This window comes from Artibeus jamaicensis, unplaced genomic scaffold, assembly GCF_021234435.1.
Source record: "Artibeus jamaicensis isolate MK-2021 breed Jamaican fruit bat unplaced genomic scaffold, CSHL_Jam_final contig_354, whole genome shotgun sequence".
NCBI classification, from domain to species: Eukaryota; Metazoa; Chordata; class Mammalia; order Chiroptera; family Phyllostomidae; genus Artibeus; species Artibeus jamaicensis.
The window spans coordinates 7779498-7797903 of NW_026521803.1; the positions used below are offsets into that span (position 1 = coordinate 7779498).

The 18406-nt window shown below is 33.6% G+C and overlaps 1 protein-coding gene across 9 annotated transcripts in view; it reads right to left on the reverse strand.

The window, feature by feature from the left end:
• ESCO1 (establishment of sister chromatid cohesion N-acetyltransferase 1) overlaps nucleotides 1-18406 on the reverse strand; it is a 96708-nt gene that overhangs the window by 58488 nt on the left and 19814 nt on the right. For 7 of the 9 annotated variants that reach the window (XR_008391435.1, XR_008391434.1, XM_053664389.1 and 4 more), the window contains 5 exons: nucleotides 16222-18353; nucleotides 11382-11496; nucleotides 9989-10049; nucleotides 8089-8203; nucleotides 5239-5370 (listed from right to left, as the gene is read on the reverse strand). Coding sequence is in view for 7 of the 9 variants with exons in the window: in XM_053664389.1 (XP_053520364.1) it covers nucleotides 5239-5370; nucleotides 8089-8203; nucleotides 9989-10049; nucleotides 11382-11496; nucleotides 16222-17766 (1968 nt within the window). In the remaining 2 variants the exon portion in view is untranslated. The remainder of the gene's footprint in view (nucleotides 1-5238; nucleotides 5371-8088; nucleotides 8204-9988; nucleotides 10050-11381; nucleotides 11497-16221; nucleotides 18354-18406) is intronic. The other 2 variants (XM_053664387.1, XM_053664388.1) reach the window with 2 other exon arrangements.

Below are 18406 nucleotides of genomic sequence, written 5' to 3' on the forward strand. Positions count from 1 at the left end.
GAAGATCTGAGAGAACAGTCCGGGAAAAGGTAAAGTACAAATACACTAAAATGGCATGTGGCTGGAGTGGTTTAAGAACAGAAGCAAAAGCTATATTGGAGTATATTAGGTAAGAAGAAGATTGTAAGAAGATGAGATTAGAGAAGGTGAAGTACTTGAAGGCGGATGCCACAGTAAATAAATACTCACAATTTTAATGTGTGTGATGAGAGCTCAATGGAGAATTTTAAGTAAAGGACATGATCTGATTTAAGTTTTTAAGACTGCTGTCGACACTGACACCGACACCGTGGAGAAGGACTGCAGGGAAACAGGGAAACTGGGAAACCAGTTAGGAAAGCATTACATGAGTGGTCTGGGTAAGAAATGATGGCAGCTTGGCTCAGAGTAGCAGCAGTAAATATGACAAAAATGGAAGGACTTGAACTCTATTCTGAAGGTGAGTTTTACTAATGTAATGAGTATAAGGAATATGTAGAGAGAAAACTAAAATATTCTCAAGTTTCCAGCTTGAGGTATTGAGTAGAGGGCAGTAGAGAAAGAACAGACAGGAGTTTTTATTTGCCACTAGATATGTTACAGATTTTCCCTCCCCAAAGTTTATGAAGTCTTTTTTAAAATGTAAAACTTTCTTGCAACCAACATTTATTCTAAAGGCATTTTTCCTCCACTATATACTCTCCCATCCCAAAGCAAAACTACTTTCTCACTAAGATTTAAAGTTCTGGTCCCATCCTATATTTATATATCATAATATTCTAAGTCTTTAAGATAAAATGAATTAGAGAAATGAAAAATCAGAGTCAAGGAGACAGAAACACAAATGAGACAAAATATTTGGTAATTTTTATGTAATTCCTACCCATTTCTAAAGACTATTTCTCTATTTTCAACAGGGTATCATAGCTTTACCTTTAAGCAGGGAAATTCAGACCAAATTCTCCAACCTGGCTCTGAGTCCTCCTACCTGCTTCCTATTCCCCAGTGATGACGAAGTACAGTTCTAAGGGCCAGGGCTATTTTGCTTTAGATTCCTTCCCATTTCCAACATGTTGAAATTCCTATGCCTGCTCTACTATTTACTTTTCTTTTCTCTAAAATCCAGTTTTCTATTTTTGCTAATTATCTTCCAAAGGAAGACAGAAAAAGTATTCAGAAGTAAATTTACATTTCACATAAGAGAAATTAAAAGTTTAAGCAAGTGTTATTGGATCATGGTTTCCATGACTCAGCTTTCTGCAGCAGCACTGTCCAACAGAACTCTTTGTGACAAAACAAATGTTCTACATCTACACTAACAGGGTAGCCTGAGCACTGGCTAGTGTAACTGAGGAACAGCATTTTTAATTTTATGCTTAGTGCTACTGTACTGGATAGCACAGCTTTGTGGGCAATCAAGGGTCTATCAAATCTTTCTTCAAAGTTTTCCTTGTCATAAATTTTTCCCCATTTCCACCAATGCCATAATTCAGCACTACACACAGCTTCTACTACTCTCCCTATATACCACTGAAACATTTCCTTCCCTATACAACACCAAAATATTATTTCAACATTATTTAAAGTTAACTGTTTGATTTGCAATGCTCAAAATCCTTTCACATCAAAAAGAACAGAAAGAATAAAGTCTACCTGGCATTCAAAATCAAAATATCACAACCTGATTCGATGCAATTTTCTAGTGCTGTAACCTACAAAAATCTCTAATTCAGTAAAAAGTATCTACTCGTTATTCCCAACAATGATGTTAAGCTTTCTCATTAGTTATACTATGCTACCAACCATAGATGACCTCCTTATAAACAATTTTAAAAAATCAAATCTTAATTCCTCTTCACCCATGGAAATAAGCTCCCTCTCATCATTGCTCTAGCGAAGTAATCATCACTTCTAAATTGCAAAGCTAATCTACATTTTATCTAAATAGTTAATACTGACTTACTGCTTTAATAGTTACTTAAATATTTTATTGTTAACTTCTCATTTCTTTCACACTTTGTTCCTAAACTTGAAGGCAAGGGCGTATCATATACCCTAAGAGTAGGGGCCTTCACCTCCACAGAGCATCAGATGTTAATTCAAAAAAGGTAAGAACAGAGATAAAGGATTAAGCTAGGAGTTTCTCTGCAAAGAACCCAAAAATTATTCCTCTTCTGTATTACTAAAAGCTCAAAATAAAGCTGAGTTCTGGATAAGTTCCTGGCCTGGCAGTATGCCTCAATGATCTAGGGGGATTTTTTTCTGCTTTCTCTTGACACGTTTAGGAAACAGCACCTTAGGTTCATAAAGAGAAACTGATGTGTTCTCTCAGGTCTAAACTACAGTCCAGGTCCCCTGAAGTATTAACAGACTCCTTCCTAAATAGTTTCTAGTAAGTCAGATAACATGCATTTCCTCAAAAGCCCCAGCAGGTATGTCACAGTTAGTTGGAGTATCGTTCTGTAGACACAAAGGTCCCGGGTTGGGTTCCCAGACATGGTATATATCCAGGTTTCAAGTTCAATCCCTGGTGAGGGTAGGAGAAGGCAACCAATACATCAATACATGTTTCTCTCTCTCTCCCCCCCTCTTTCTCTCTCTCCAAAAATTAATGAAAAAATATCCTTAGGTGAAGAAACTGTGTCAATGAGGCAAATGGAATACAATGAAGAAAGAAAGAGGACCATCACTGTCTCCCCTACTCCAGACCAAAGAGGATAAGGAAAAGAATATATTTTAGTCAACCAAAAGTGGGTTTCCTGGACATTAATTTTTACTATGACTATATAATTTAACTATTATTTTAATCTTTTGAAAGCAGGTCTTTAGCCATTTTTTGCTGTCATAAACGTTTACCATGTCTAAGGGAAATTTTTTACCCTAAGGAAAAGCTATTTAACTTATTTTCTAAGGAATGTTTGATTATAACCTTAAAAGTAAAACTCTGTGTTCTAATTTATTCTCTTTTTATATAGTCTTAAGTAGAACAAAACTTCATTTCAGGTCTTTGAACACTCTCTATTTGAAATGAATTAAAGCCAGAGCACCAAATGACTTCTATGTGCTTCTCTCCAAAAAACAAACATAGAATATAATTGGCATTAAAAAAATTTAGTTTGTCAAACACTTAAGAGTACTTAATATTCAATTATATCTTAACAAAAAAGGGAGCAAAACACACAATGCTAAAACACAGTACTAGGTACCCAATAAGTATTTATTGTCATAACCTAAAATCCAGGGCTGTGAGCACAGCAGAACATCTTTAATGAGTATGTTTTTATTCTCTTTCCATACACTAAAAAAGAATGCTACACTGTTTTGGAGGAGTTTCTACCTTAGACTCTGTGTATACCTACATTTGAAAAAAGTGAAAATAATAATGCCTCTGATGTTAGCAAAGGTATGTCAAATGGCTAAACTCAATTCCTTCACTTGAGCTTATTTCAAAAATAAATAAAATAACCTATAGCTCTGTCCCATCATGGGAGAAGCGGGGGAGGAGGAAAGCTGGGGCACAAACCAGTTTTCCCTAAATTGCTACATCGTTTCATAGTTTACAAGACCTAGAATTTGTTTAGAAGGAGATGACGTCACCTTGTTCCATAAACCAATTTCCCTTGGTACTGTGGAGAGCAGAGTAGATTATTTCCTAATTGATTTCTTTAATGTTTCTGTCAGAAATCAAGAAATTCCCTTACAATGAAGAATAACCCTTGTAAGCATAGTCTTTTATAATTTTAGGAAACCAATGACAAGAATCAAATAATGTAAATTAAGCAGAACTCATTTAAACTAAGTTCTAACAGAATCGCATATGTAAAAAAAAAACCTGAAATAATTTTTATCCCTAAAATGTTCCATAATTTAGCTACCTGGCAAATATTTTTCTTTTTCAAGTTATAAGGATATTAATATAGGCAAATTGGAAAAATACAAATTTAAAATAACAGATCCATATCTAAGCCATAAATATTCTATGTACACACACCTTACATTTTATTTAGTTAAGTGGTAGGAAGGGGTGTGTGTGTGGAAAAGGTACATGAAATAAGGAATATAAAGGATCACCATAGTAAAGAGCCATAAAAAGAAAACCCCACCTATCTTGGGTAGAAGTATCTGGATAAATGAAACAATGAATATGAATCCTTCAACCAAAGATAAGGATACAAATTTAACTGAAATCAATAAACATCTTTAAATAATCCACCATCTGGTGCCTATACACATATAAAAAGGCCTACATGAAATGAATTGGTGATCTCAGTTCAGATATCCTGGAGGTCTTATTAATGTGAGTGTACGGTACTGAAGGTAACATGCATGAATAAAAATAGATTCCATTTCAGATACAGGTAAACAGCAATTACATTAAATACTATTTTCATAAAATATCCAAAATGACCCAAATGGTTTAGAAAAGCTATTTACTGAAAAAAAAAAATAGTAAGTAATACCTATTATGCCTCAAGTGTACATACATTAAAATAAATACTAGAACATATTTACTTTGTGGGATTTTTTTTTTTAGTATACTATGAATTCTGAGATCTTAACCTTCCTTTTAAATTTTATAAAGAAAGCCCTTCATGATAGCAAAAAAGAGAAGGTAAAGGAAATCCCCAAATCATCTATTTGGTATAATATATAGCATTATCAATCCCCAAATAAAAAGTTGCATCAAGTCATATAATATTAAACAGACTGAGCAATAGCTAAAATTATTAAAATCAAAAGAAACTTTCAAAAATACTCAAGTTGAATAGAATGACTTGTTAGAAGAGATACATTAACTACCTTAAAAATATAATTTAGGCCCTGGCTAGTGTAGCTCAGTGGATTGAGCGCAGGCCTACGAACCAGACAATGGCGGTTCGATTCCCAGTCAGGGCACATACCGGGGTTGCAGGCCAGTTCCCTGCAGGCCAGTTCCCAGCAGGGGACAAAGGAAAGGCAACCATACATTGATGTTTCTCTCCCTCTCTCCTTCCTTTCCCCTCTAAAGATAAATAAATAAAATCTTAAAAAAAATATATATATATATATAATTTAAATTTAAAAAATCCCACAACATAACCCAGACAGAATAAATTAGCTGGTTTTTATACTTAGCTTTGTTTTAAAATAAACCCCACATATATAAGGGGTTTGTATAATATTGCCATTTCCTAAAAAAAAAAGACATAATTCAATGACTTAAATTTGACAGTTCATCTCTTTAAAATCTTGCATTTTAGAAATCATGATTGCACTTACCACATATTTTACAGCACTTATAAACTGGTTGTGGAAGAGCAGATGCTGTGTTTCATCTTCTGGATTTGAAGCTGTATAAAGCATGCCACAAACATTACAGGAAACTGCTCCAAATCTTTTTTGTCCCGCATCCTATTTATAACAAAAAAATAAGAGGGGCTTTTTTTCTCCCACAAGAATTCTAGGACATTAGCCTCTAAAGCTATGGTGTAAAAATAAAGTGAGAAGTATTTAATCTATAATAAATAACATACAATGTTGATTACAAAAATGAAATGTTAATCTTTGAAATCTGTGTAAAATTTTATCACAAACTGCTTCTATTTTAGTAATCTGATCACTTGCTGCATAGCATTTAATAACAATTGAAAGGAACTGAGAAATATCTTTAACACAAACTACAATCTTAGTCCTAAATCCCCCAAATAGCAAAATACTCTACAAATGAATATTTTTATCTGCAATATTTATATTGCTAAAGTTTAGAGAAAATAGTGTTGTTTGTACACACTTTTTAATACCTTAAAAATTTGTTCTCTTTAATGATTTTATTCTCATTTGTAGATAGTAAAAACAGTATTTTGATGTCCTCTGAAAATCTTGAGAAAAGGTAAAATTAAATCTTAGTATTAAATGCATACCAAAGACTGACTACAATCATCTATTCTCCAGTAATTCATGCTTGCACTGTGGAACAGTAACTGTTTACAAAATGTTTTCTATTCTTGGCCTTATTCAACAGAAAATTTCAGCAAAATGATCTAACTTTAAAAAATTTTTTAAATCCTTATCTTTCTACTCTAAAACTGTGGTGCTATTTGAATTATTGAAAAAAATAAAAAAGAATGTAAGGTAACAGTATCTCCAGTGCCTTACAACTAGGGTCAAATAGAAAAGAGAAATCAAATGGTAAATAAAACACTGTATAAAACTAAAGGGAAGTTAATTCTAAATAACTCAAACTATTTAAAAATTTATTAACTGCAAAATTATTACAGGCAGAAGAAACAATTTGTAATCGTGCTTAAGATACTCATACATAATATTTACCATGTCACCATTTTTAAGTGTACAGTTCAGGAATGTTAAGTATATTTACAGTGTTGTACAATCAATGTCCAGAATTCTTTGCATTTTACAAAACCGAAGCTCTATACCCATTAAACAGCTCCTCAAACCCTATTTCTATCCAGCTCTACGTAACCACCTGGTTCTTGAAGACTTCCTCAGAAAGACAATGGAAAAAAAGAAGTATGCTCCAGGGCCTTTGACATGCACAGTTCAGCACAGACATGCCCTGTCCGGTGTCATCCCCTCACATTCAGTCAATATGTTCCAGGCCTTTTTGTCTCAATGAATTTGACTACTCCAGGTACCTCACGGAAGTGGAATCACAGTCTTGGTATTTTAGTGACTGGCTTATTTCACTAATTATCCTCAAGGTTCAACCATGTTGGTAGCATGTATCAGAATTTTCTTCCTTCCTATGGCTGAATAATATTCCGTTGTGTGTATAACTTGTGTTTTGTTTATTCATTCATCTACTTAAGTTTTCACACTAACGAGTAAGCATTTCTGCCCCAATTTCCTCACTGATCAATGGGAAATAATAGTAGTACTGATCTTATGCTTTTAAAATATGGCTTAACTTAATATGACTGAAGTACACTGAAAAATATATTCAAAAACCTTAATTGTTATCATTATCATCATCACCACTACCATCATCACCATCTCCTGACCAGCACTACCCAATAGAAATGTGATCCACAAATGTAATTTTAAATCGTCTAGTAGTCACATTAAAGAATGCAAAAGGAAAGTGAAATTATTTTTATAATGTATTTGACAAAATATATTCCAAATATTATAATTTTATCATGCATTAAATATTTTAAAAACTTATTAGTGATTTACTTTACATTCTTTCTCTTTACCTGTATTTGAAATGCAGTATTTATATTTACACTGACAACATATCCCAATTCTGATGAGCCACATTTCAAATTCTCAAAGCCAGATGTGGCTACTACACTAGACAGTGAAGTCCTAGATTCTACTTGTCTAATCCTTTTTCACTATCATACTAACTTGACAACAGAAACATTATTACACTGGATAAAAAAAATCTTTCCCTCACTAATCCTTCTCAAAAATTTCCAGACAATCCTTGCAAAGTTGTTTTCCCACATTAACCTTAGATTCAATCATCCAGTCCCCCCAAATCCTATTGGTTATATATTGACAGAAACTACATTAAATGTCCCTGTTATTTTGAGTCTCTTCACTTTTTCATATTGTGTTCACTCATTCAAATTAGATTTTTAATCAATGAAAACATCTTCCTCTTTTCCACCTTACAACCAAACTGTTAAGTACCTATGTTCTATTTCAAATTAACTATTGATTTATCTTCCTGTGAAATGTAGTTTTAAAGTTATAATGTCTTGAACAATTAAAATTCTAAAGTGGCAAAAAATAATAAAAATTATAATGTCTACTAAAATACAGATATTTAAAATCATCTTATGTATTGAGATCCATATTATTTTAATATTTAAACCAACTACTAAAAGACAGATCAAACGACATATTAAAATAACAAATATAAAATAATCAATGCTATAAATAAAACTAAGTATTTAAATTTGAATTTTTATTGTTTTATTATTTGTTATGATAGGTCACTACTTGGGGGTTGGAGAAAATTTGATATGATTATCAGGAATACTGCTATAGTGAAAAATCTATACTGTCAAAAAGAAAAAAGATATGAATTCATTCTTTAACAATGCATAAATAAAATACTTATGACAATACTTCACCAAAAAGGTCAAGTTGTATACTTACTATGATCAACTGTTTCTCATCAGCTTTCTCTGCTTCTTTTAATTTCAAGTCTTTTGGGATTGTTATCTCCAAATGGGAATTACACTTAGGCCAAGAATGATTTGGTGGTGTTTCTCTTTAAGAAAACAAAAAACAAAAAAACTATTAAATGTTACAGATCTGTATCACTTCAAATTACTGGAGGGGAAAAAAACAACATATTTTCTACCTAACACTGACAAATTTTAACTTCAAGGGTGAAAAACTAACCTTTTAAAAATCAGGGATGAAAAACCCAAGAAACCCTAGAACACTACTAAGGCTGAAAAATAAACAAAAACTGTAGCACTTATTATAATTTGGGTAAGTTTTATAGTTTTAGGTGCCTGAGTAACTACGATTTGTCCTAAACACTGTTTTCAGTAATCTGTAAAGTAAAATAAGTCAGATTTAATTTAATTCTGACATTAAAGATTAAAAAAAAGCTTCTGAGACACTTAAAACATAGAATTTCAAGGGGTTTGAGTAACGAAACTTTCTCAAACATCTGCTCCAAGAATAAGAAGATACAACCACTTGGGAGGAAAATCTGGCAATGCAGGTTAAGTCCTACAGCTATGAAATTTATCCTAGATGTAAATCACCTAAGTGGGTAAAGATATATTTCTTACAGGACTTTTTTTTTTAATAGGAATAAACTAGAAACAACCAAAATGTCCATAATGTGAACTGTTAAGTAAGGAATGAAATCTAATGCAGAATTTAAAAAATGAGGTAAGATGGTTAAAAAAGATGCCCATCATACACTAAGAAAAAAAACAAAAGTTATAAAACCATTTATATAGGCATAGAAAAAAACATACAATGAGAAAGAGAATGTGAATATAACTGCCTCAGTAAAAAACTGAGGGTTACAAGCACAACTTTTTTAGCAGGAAAATAATCTTTCGAACTCAAACTTGCAGGTTAAAATCCTTAAATTCTATAAAAACCGGAAGGCAGACCAAAAATTCAGTGGCTTATGCTTAGCCCCAAGTCATCAAAATAGTTTTAGCTCTCCCAGAAACAGAATATTAAACCAATCAATCAGAAATCATCTGATCTGCCTGACAAATCCCTACCATCCCCTAAGGAAAGTAACTGCATAACCAACCCACCTTTTTTGCCCACTTTCTTCTGAGGATTAAAGTCTGTCATTTTGTACAGTTGCTCAAAGCTCCTTTCTATCTGCTAAATTGAATATTGCTCAACTTGAAGGGACTTTGCTCAAATAAAGTTAAAAATTTTAATACGCCTCACTTTATTTTTTAGCTGTTGTCATATTTACATTTATGAAGAGGACCCCAAACAAACCTGAAATTATCTTCTGGAGAGCAGGCCCCATGTAGTATAGGTTTCCTCCCTAGATGAGTGCTCTCAGAACCCATCTGTATCAGTGTACCAGCTGATGTTATTGTGAGAGGCTACATTCAGCTTCAGTGAATTTTTTTGAAGACTCAATGTATTTGCCCATTTCATGATGGGTGATTTATGAGCACACCTTCCCACACCACACTGAGTGTTCAGCAGTTTTTGACTAGAAGACTGCATGACCCCTGTGCCCCACCCTCCCCATTCACCCAATCTCACCCTAAATGACCCCTTCCCAGGACAAGAAAAGTCTTCAAAGGGATTTTGTCCATGTGGAAGAAGTGAAACAAAAAATGGCAAAGGCACTAAAAGGCATCAAAATAGACAAGTTCAAAAACTATTTTGTGCAGTCTCAATTCATCTATTATCAAATAGAAAATACTTGGCATCAAATGGGAAAATAATTCAAAGATGACTAAAGTGTAAGCATGTAAAAATAAATACATAACTCTTTATAAATAAGTTCCAGGGTTTTTTGGAACCCCCCTCATATACCAAACAAATACCTTACCTGTTATCACTGGTGTTAGATGTTTGGTTAATGAGTATACTGTGCTGCTTGGGAGGTGAACCTGTAATTTAATCAAGATGGGTTATGCATTAAGCTTTGTACTAGCTCTCCACTTAATAATTCAAAATCATTTTACAGAAGAAAAAAAGCACAATACAGTAAATGCTTTATTCTTATTAATGATCGCATGATAAAATTAGAACCCCTTCCTAGAAATTACTCTTCAGAGAAGAGGCAGTAAAGTCTCCACAGAGCCGCAGAGATCTAATAGTACGTTATCACAGCATGCCTCTAGTTTCACCAATATTTACTAGCACTGAACAATAAAGAAAATTATTTAAATGCCTGCATAAATCTATAACTTCTAAATGAAAATAAATAAAAACATTTCTGCCCTGGCTGGTGTGGCTCAGTTAGTTGGAGCACTGTCCCAAAATCAAAGGTTCAGGGTTCAATTCCCCATCAGGGCACATGACTGGGTTGAGAGTTCAATTCCAGGTCTGGGTGTGGACAGGATGCAAGTAACTGATGCTTCTCTTGCACATCAATTTTTCTCTCTCTCCCTTCCTCTCTCTCTAAAAAAGGAATGAAAAAAAATTTACTTTCCTAAGGGTAAAAAAAAAACTTTCTTTAAAAAACTGCAGTCTCTGTAGTTTTAATCAAATTAATAAATAATGAAATAATTGATTCATTTTATTTTGTAATGCATAAACACACTCTCAAGTTCACAGTATATATACTGCCCCTTTCCCCACTAAAAGAAAGAGTTAAATGACATCCAATGGAAGAAATTATCTGACCTCAATATTTTGCTCTAAGTATACCTTTCCTTTAGCAGAGAGAAACAACATGAATTAGGGATTTCTTTTCTATATCCCCTGGTGCTTCTGACATAGGTGAGCAAATTCCCATCAACACTTCAAATAACATATTGTCAAAAACTTTTTACAAGGTTACAAAAAATAAATTTTTGTATAAGTGAAAAAATGTAGCATTTATTAAATCTTTAATTCAAAGATAGAATCAGAATCACTAAAATGGAAAACTGAATGAGGGTTGAAGATAAAAACCTGAAATGGTAAAGCATATTTATATTTGAGTAATATGTTTCTACCACTAATTTAAGTAATTCATTAAGTAATACTTCTCCAAAGAGTAAGCCATAAATAAAAGATTTAAAATCAAAGAATTATACTTAAGTTCTTTAAACAAGCCGATGGACAGAAACAATTCTCCCTCAAATAACTGTGATAATTGCACATTTGAAAAACATAAGCAATGATTAAAAAGGATTTAATAGACCTATCTGGTAGCCCATATGGTTTCCTGTCATACTGAAAACCATATCTCTGAACACTATGAAATCCAAACAATATTTTCAAAGGGTTATTACCTGGAAATTTACTCTCCCCTGTATCAAGTTCTGCTTGACTAAGCAGAGTTGAAACAGCAATGTTATTTTCCACTGGATTGTTTTCCAGCTTAGATTCCAAACACAGGCTGAAATTCTAAACACATAATTCAAAATGTTAATATTTGCTTTTACATCAATCTCTGGGTATTACCCCAGTACACTTTCAGTGAATTTAGCATACTACGAAAATTTAAGATAATTCTTTTTATTTGAAGTAATTCACCTAGATATGCCTTAAAAGTCTCTTCATGCTCTCCCATAAGCTATCATTTCAGCATCAGCTCCCATTATTCCCTTCCATGCTAAAATGAAAAACTTTCGTCTCCCACACTATATTCCTATTGTTTGGCTCTATATACTTTTTCTGAGTTTTACCCATCTAGACCTGTACTACCCAACCCAGTAACCACTGCCACATCTGACTACTGAGCACTTAAAATACGGTTAGTAGATTGATTTGAGACATTGTAAATGTAAATCATACACTGGATTTTTAAGACTTAGTTCATAAAAATAAAAGTAAAAAGTCAAATTGTAAAAATTGATTACATATTAAGATGACAGTATATTAACAAGACAGAACTAATGAAATATACTAACTCTGCCAGTTTCTTTTTTCTTTTTTTAAAGTGGCTATTAGAAAATGTTAAATGATATATGTGATTCACATTATATTTCTACTAAATAGTGCTGATCTAGAACACCTTTCTCCCTGTATCAACTCAACTCATTACTTAAATATTAACCTCTTCCATAAAGCCTTTTCCAAGCTTCCCCCCCATCTCTGTTCCCAAAATTTCTAATCATTCTCCATCTGGTTCATATCTTACCTCTTTCACGCCCTTATTGAGGCAGGATAAGAAAAGAGGTTAATTCCTGGGCAAGTGGAATGGGGAAACTGAAACCAGATCATTAAACTAGACCAAACAGTTCGAACAACTTCCAGCCAACTAATGAATCACAAGACTTTATCTTCCAAGGACACTTGAGAGGACACTTGACAGCAAACAGTTTATACCTCGCTTCCCTAACCAGAGAATATGCACCTTAAACCATCCTGGTTAGGGAGATAGAGGACAGAGACCCAATTAATGCCATTTGTGCCAGCCAAACCCAAGGATGGATGAAGTCAGGGGAACAAATCACAAAAACTCAATTAAGAGCCAGACAGACCCAAGATGAAAGTAAAACAGTAAAGAAGATCAAAGAATAATCCCAAACTCCCCTATACACTCATTTTGATGTATTAGTATATTAAAAACGCACCTGAGAAAGCTGAAGAATAGTCTGCTGAAATCCTCTTTTAAGATTCTCCCCCACAGGAGATAAAACCCTCAAGACAAAGGATACCAGTGTGGTCTCACTCTAGAGTACACCCACACCCCTTCTGGGCATGAACTTGTTTACTTCCTCCTAAACTCTAAGGGTCCCCATGAGACTTGCAACCATGGGGGCAGTGGGGAGCAGCAGTTAGCCCCAGGCTTACCCCCAACCCTGTCTCCAAGGCCGTTTTCCTCCGACTTTCCAGTGAGCTTTTTTACAAAGGCAGACCCACTCTGGCTCACTTCTGTCACTTTGACTTTCACTTCCCAATGACCTAACAGTAGCCCCACCTGGGTTCACTTCTTTCTTATAACATTCCTAGGGAGCCAAAGCAGATTGCTACCTATGCTCTCTCCTGTTGCTTCTTCTACACTAAGTCCTTCCTCTGTCCCACTGTCTCCAGCTTTAAAAAACTTAACTCTCAAAATCACCTGGACTCGTATGGTGAAATCTTTCCTGCACAAAGTCAAGAACCCACACACCACAGGCCTGCCTTAGGCAGACACACTCCAGGTCCAGTACCTGTCCAGTGACATTATCATGCCTATTTTGATTCAGTTATTTCTTTTTGATTTATTTCCTATAACTCTTAAGAGCAAAGACCATTACTATATTTATCTCTTCATGCCTAAGGGTCCCTAAATCAGAACCTTGTCAAAACACTCAGTAACTTCCAAAAGAAAATGAACTCCAATCTCTATCAACATTAGCTATCTCAAAAAAAATGGAAATAAGGAAAATAATTAACATTCCATGTGTGCATTATATCAGTACTGAGATAGTCACAATGAATGTATAACATTATTTTTGAACATGTTACTTTTTGAACAAGATGAACTTTATTGAAAAAGCAGAAAAATTAATAACAGCAGCAGCATGTTACTAATTAATTTCTATTAAAAGGAAGTTAGTAAGTTACTGATTTAAAAACGAATTAAAAAATTGAGCTTTACAATCCATACAGTCCAAAAATTTAAATTCAGCCCAAAGAATTCAACTGGGATGAATTCTTTGGGATGAATTCTTCTTTGGGATGGGCCCAAAGAAGGCCCATCAGATGAGATGCTTAACCTTATCAATCATCATTTCTGAGAACAGCTATGATTGACACTGTATAATTAAAAGAGCAAAATTATAAGACAGCCACAGAAAAAGTTTTCAAATGATGTAAGGTTTGTTTTTACATTCTGCTACACAAACTGTTAGCATTTATGTAAACATTTAAAACACACACACAGTGCTGACTATATACAAATACACAGTAAAGTCATAAAAATAAAAACAGAAAAATGTACCCCAATTTCGAGGGCATGTTTAACTCTGGGAAGAGAGGTGAATGGGAAGGAGAAGGTTAATGGTCTTTAACTCTATCTATACCGTACTTTTCTTACTTCAAAAAACCCATATTCAATAAAATGTTAATTTCTGTCAAATTTGGATGGCAGAAATGAGTGTAATGTTAATCTCTGTAGTACTCTGGAAAATTTGAAATGTAATTTTCAAGTGTAAATAAAACTTTTAACAAAGTTTCATAGGACTGTTTCTCATGATGTTCCTCAAGACAGAGGTACTATATAAATTCAAAGCACATTTTAGTCAAAGCAATAATATAGGTTAAAATAATGTGGTCTAAGTAAGCATCCCTATTCCAGTACAGTTAAAGAATGAACCACATTTCTTATTCTTCAATATATTCTATACAGACTGTCTGCCTTTTGAATTTTGACAGGTATTTATGCATCAAAGAATTAGACAATACTCTCCAGCAACACCTGGATTATAAACTGTAAGTTCTCAGACAAAACACACTGAGTACAAAACCACCTCATGTCTACAAGTAGCTACACTTATTACCCATACTCCACTCACCACTTACCTCTAGTTACTATCGCTAAATAATTATCTTCTAATTGATGATTTCATTAGCATTTGTACAGAAAATAAAATCTAAGCATACTATATAGTGTCTGTTCCCTTTAAATTCACTTTGATTTAGTCCATGAGAATAGGCAATGATCTGTCTTTTCATGACTTCTGGCATAAAGCCCAGACTCCTCATTCAAAATGCCTCTAATAAGAACTTTAAATCACTCTCAGAATTTTAAGGTGACATGACTTTTTTCTCTACTTATGATAATTTTTTTTCCTCAAATCATCTTCTAATGCTCAAACTATGTTGCTATTCAAAGAATGCTGGGCTGAGATTCAGGACACCTGGATTTTAATCCTATTTGTGCTACCAAACATGTGACCTAACTACATTCCTCTGTTGTTTCCAGTTTTCTCATTATAAATTTAAATAATGGAAACAAATCAGTGGAGTTTTTAGAAGTTGTATTGAAGAGCTCCATGGCTCTAGACCTATAAAATCTCTGCTCATTGGTTTTATATATTGATATTTTACCTATGATTTAATTTGGAAAGAAATGGGCTTAGATGCAGTTAGAGAAAGATAAATAGCATATGATCTCACTTATATGTGGAATCTAATGAACAAAATAAACTAAATAAACTGACAAACAAGAGAGAAACAGAGGCTTGGACACATGAAACAGATTCACAGATACTAGAGGTGAGAGGACAAAGGGAAGAAGGGAGGGGAAAGGGGTGACTGGATGAAGGAAGGTGAAGAAGGGATTAGCCAAAGAACGTACACACATAACCACATAACCTGTAGACACAAACAACAGTGTGGTGATGGCTGGAGGAAAGAGTGCACAAGGGCTGGGTGGAAATGGGCAAAGGGGGAGAAAATAAACACACTAGTAATAGTGTCAACAATAAAGTTTTTTTAAAAAATGATCTTATCTGCTTTTATAAAGTGTCAAAACTACTGCCTTAGATAATTCATTAAAGTTTCTTTTTATCAGATTCTTTTTCATTTATTTTTTCCATTTTAAATATTCTAAGACACTATAATTTTATTCTTAGACTGAAGATTGAATTATTTACATCTTTCAGACTTACTCTTGGCCAACTGTTCAAAATGGCAAACCAGAGGCATCCCTACTAATAGAAGTGTTTGATTTTTAAATTTTATCAGGTAGGGAAAATAGGTTGATTCGTGGCCAGCTAAAATAAATTTTAACAGCTTGATCAGAATTTAAGCTTTACATTTTAGTCACTATGAAACATACCTTCTATGGTTACGATTAATAGAAGAACGAAACATATCACTGTTAACTGAAAAGGAAAAGCTAGAATTCAACAGGTTTATACTTCAAATAAAGTTAAAATGAAGGGTGAAAATGAGGAAACAATGAGAAGCATTCATGTAAATTCGAGACAGCTAAAGAATTCAGTAGGTTCTATCACTCACTACAAGACTGGATCAATAAAACTCTTGCTAACAACAGATAAGAATACATTAACCCATGACTCTTCAGTCTTTTATGATTCCTAAGCTAAAGTATGTTGTAAACACTTATTTCTTATTAGAAAGTACTCAGACAGCTCTATTGTGTATAATAAAAATGGATTAAAAAAACAGATTTACCTTATCTGGTGTTGATTCAAAACAATCTTTCATCTGGTTATCCAATGGTGAGTCAGGAGGTGGTTTGATCTTATTATCCAAATGACAATTTTCAGGAGCCCTTTTTGTGGTTTCATTAATTTCAACTGTAATATCACTAATTTTACCTTTTTCAGAATTAATTTCTTTCATTTCTTCCTGCTGGCAAGCTATGTTTTTATCATCATGTGGTTTTGTCCCTAAAAATGTACTTTGAGTAACTGGATGAGGCATCTCTAATGCTGGTAGTGTAAAACTAGTTCGTAATAAGCCCAATTTAGGGGAAACTTGAGAGTCCAACTTATTCTGCTGCACAGAGTTAAATTTTGAGAGTTTAATTTTAGTCCAGTTGGAGTTCTTTTTAGCTGAACTGTTTATTCCATTTAGTATACATTTCACAGGCTTTGTTTTTCTACTGGGGAAGAAACGATTACATTGAACATCCTGATTCGTTTCCTTCTGATAAAGCGTTTGTCTTTCAATATCAGTCTGTTCTGATTTTATTTCTGTAGGCTTTTCCTCCTTTATACTTTTTGTTTGTGAAGATTCCTTTTTTACCTCTACAGTATCTGACTCGATCTCACCAGCAATTTCTTCACAGAGCTGAAGAATGCTACCTCGTTTGCTTTTTCCTCCTTGTTCATTATCTACACTTTGTTCAGGCACTGATGGCTGTGGACTTTTTTGAGGTTTTGAACTAGTATTCACTTGTGAATGAACTGACTTCTTCATCTCATTCTTTTTAGAGACCACTATAGTAACCATTTTTGATCTTTTTATCTCAGAAGTTACAGGCACAGATTTTGTTTCTCCTTTCCTAGTATTCTTCTGAAGACAGTCTTCAGGTCCTTTTACATGCTGAGAAGTACAAGCGTAAGATGTCTGATGCTCTACTTTACGTTTTTTTCCTTTTGGGGAATTTACCTCATTATTAATGACTGGATTTTCATCTACTCTAGAATCAGACTTTATTTCCAGTACTTTTCTTTTTACATGTTTTTGAGTTGTTTTAACTTTATTAGATTTACTTTGAGTGTTGCTACAGTGCTCTTTTCTTGTTGGTGGCAAACTCTGTTTAACTGCTTGAACTTGACCCTGAATTTCTCTACTACGAAGAGACCTTGTTGAAACCTCTGTTAGCTGTTGTAGTCTTTGTGATCTCCGGTTAAGCTGTTCATTTGATTTTGGGGTCTCATGCACTGATTTTTTCTGAGATTTCTTCTTTTTTGTAGATTCTTGTTGTGAATGTCTTTTCACAGTCGCCATATTTTTATTAATGGACTTATTAGCTTTTTCATCATTGAATGCTGCTGTTGCTGACCTCGTACTCATACATACGCCTAATTCAGGCTGATTTATTTTACTTTCACTAGAAGATTTAACTAGTGATTTTATAGCTTCCTTTGGATTCAATTTTTTCGCTAGATTCTTTTGAGAACCTTGAATTTGTGCTTCTAAATTCTTATCATCACTTTTTTTAATAACATTGGAGGGATTTTCTTTTGATTTCTCCTGAAGGGACATCATTCCTGAGTCAGGTCCTCCTGTTCTGAATATCTTCTGAGAGGATTCTTGTGTCCTGATAGGTGAGAATGCTGAATGTCCAGGATTATTACTGAGGTGCAGGTCTTAAAAATTGACTTTGATGCTGATACACATTTTCAACAAAATACTAGTTTGCTTCAAGTAAGGTTTCCGTCATCCCTAGAATATGAGAAAAGCTGGCATCAAGACTGAAAGATATCTACTTTGCTTTGGGAAAGGCGATATAAATTTGAAGAAAATTTAATTCTAATTTGATATTTTTAGAACTTTTTATGAAACAAAATTTAGTTCAATCTGTTTTGGTAATTTCTTGATTAATATTGGATTTCAGGCCTAACCCTATTACTGGAGAAGTTATTTATCACTGACCTGTCTGTTTTGACAGAGTTTTTGAAAACTTTTGTCTTCTGGAGTCTACAGATACTGAACTTTGATTCATTTGAAACATGTCTTACAGCTAACACGTTTCTCCCCTTGTTTGCTGAGTCTGCTGGTTCAAAGTTCTTATATAACCTCTTTCGTTTAAGAAAATATTTTATTAATATAGATTTCCTTTTGTGCTGCCATTTCTGAAAAATTAAAACATAAAAATTAAATTTTGTACACTTGAAGAAACATGGCA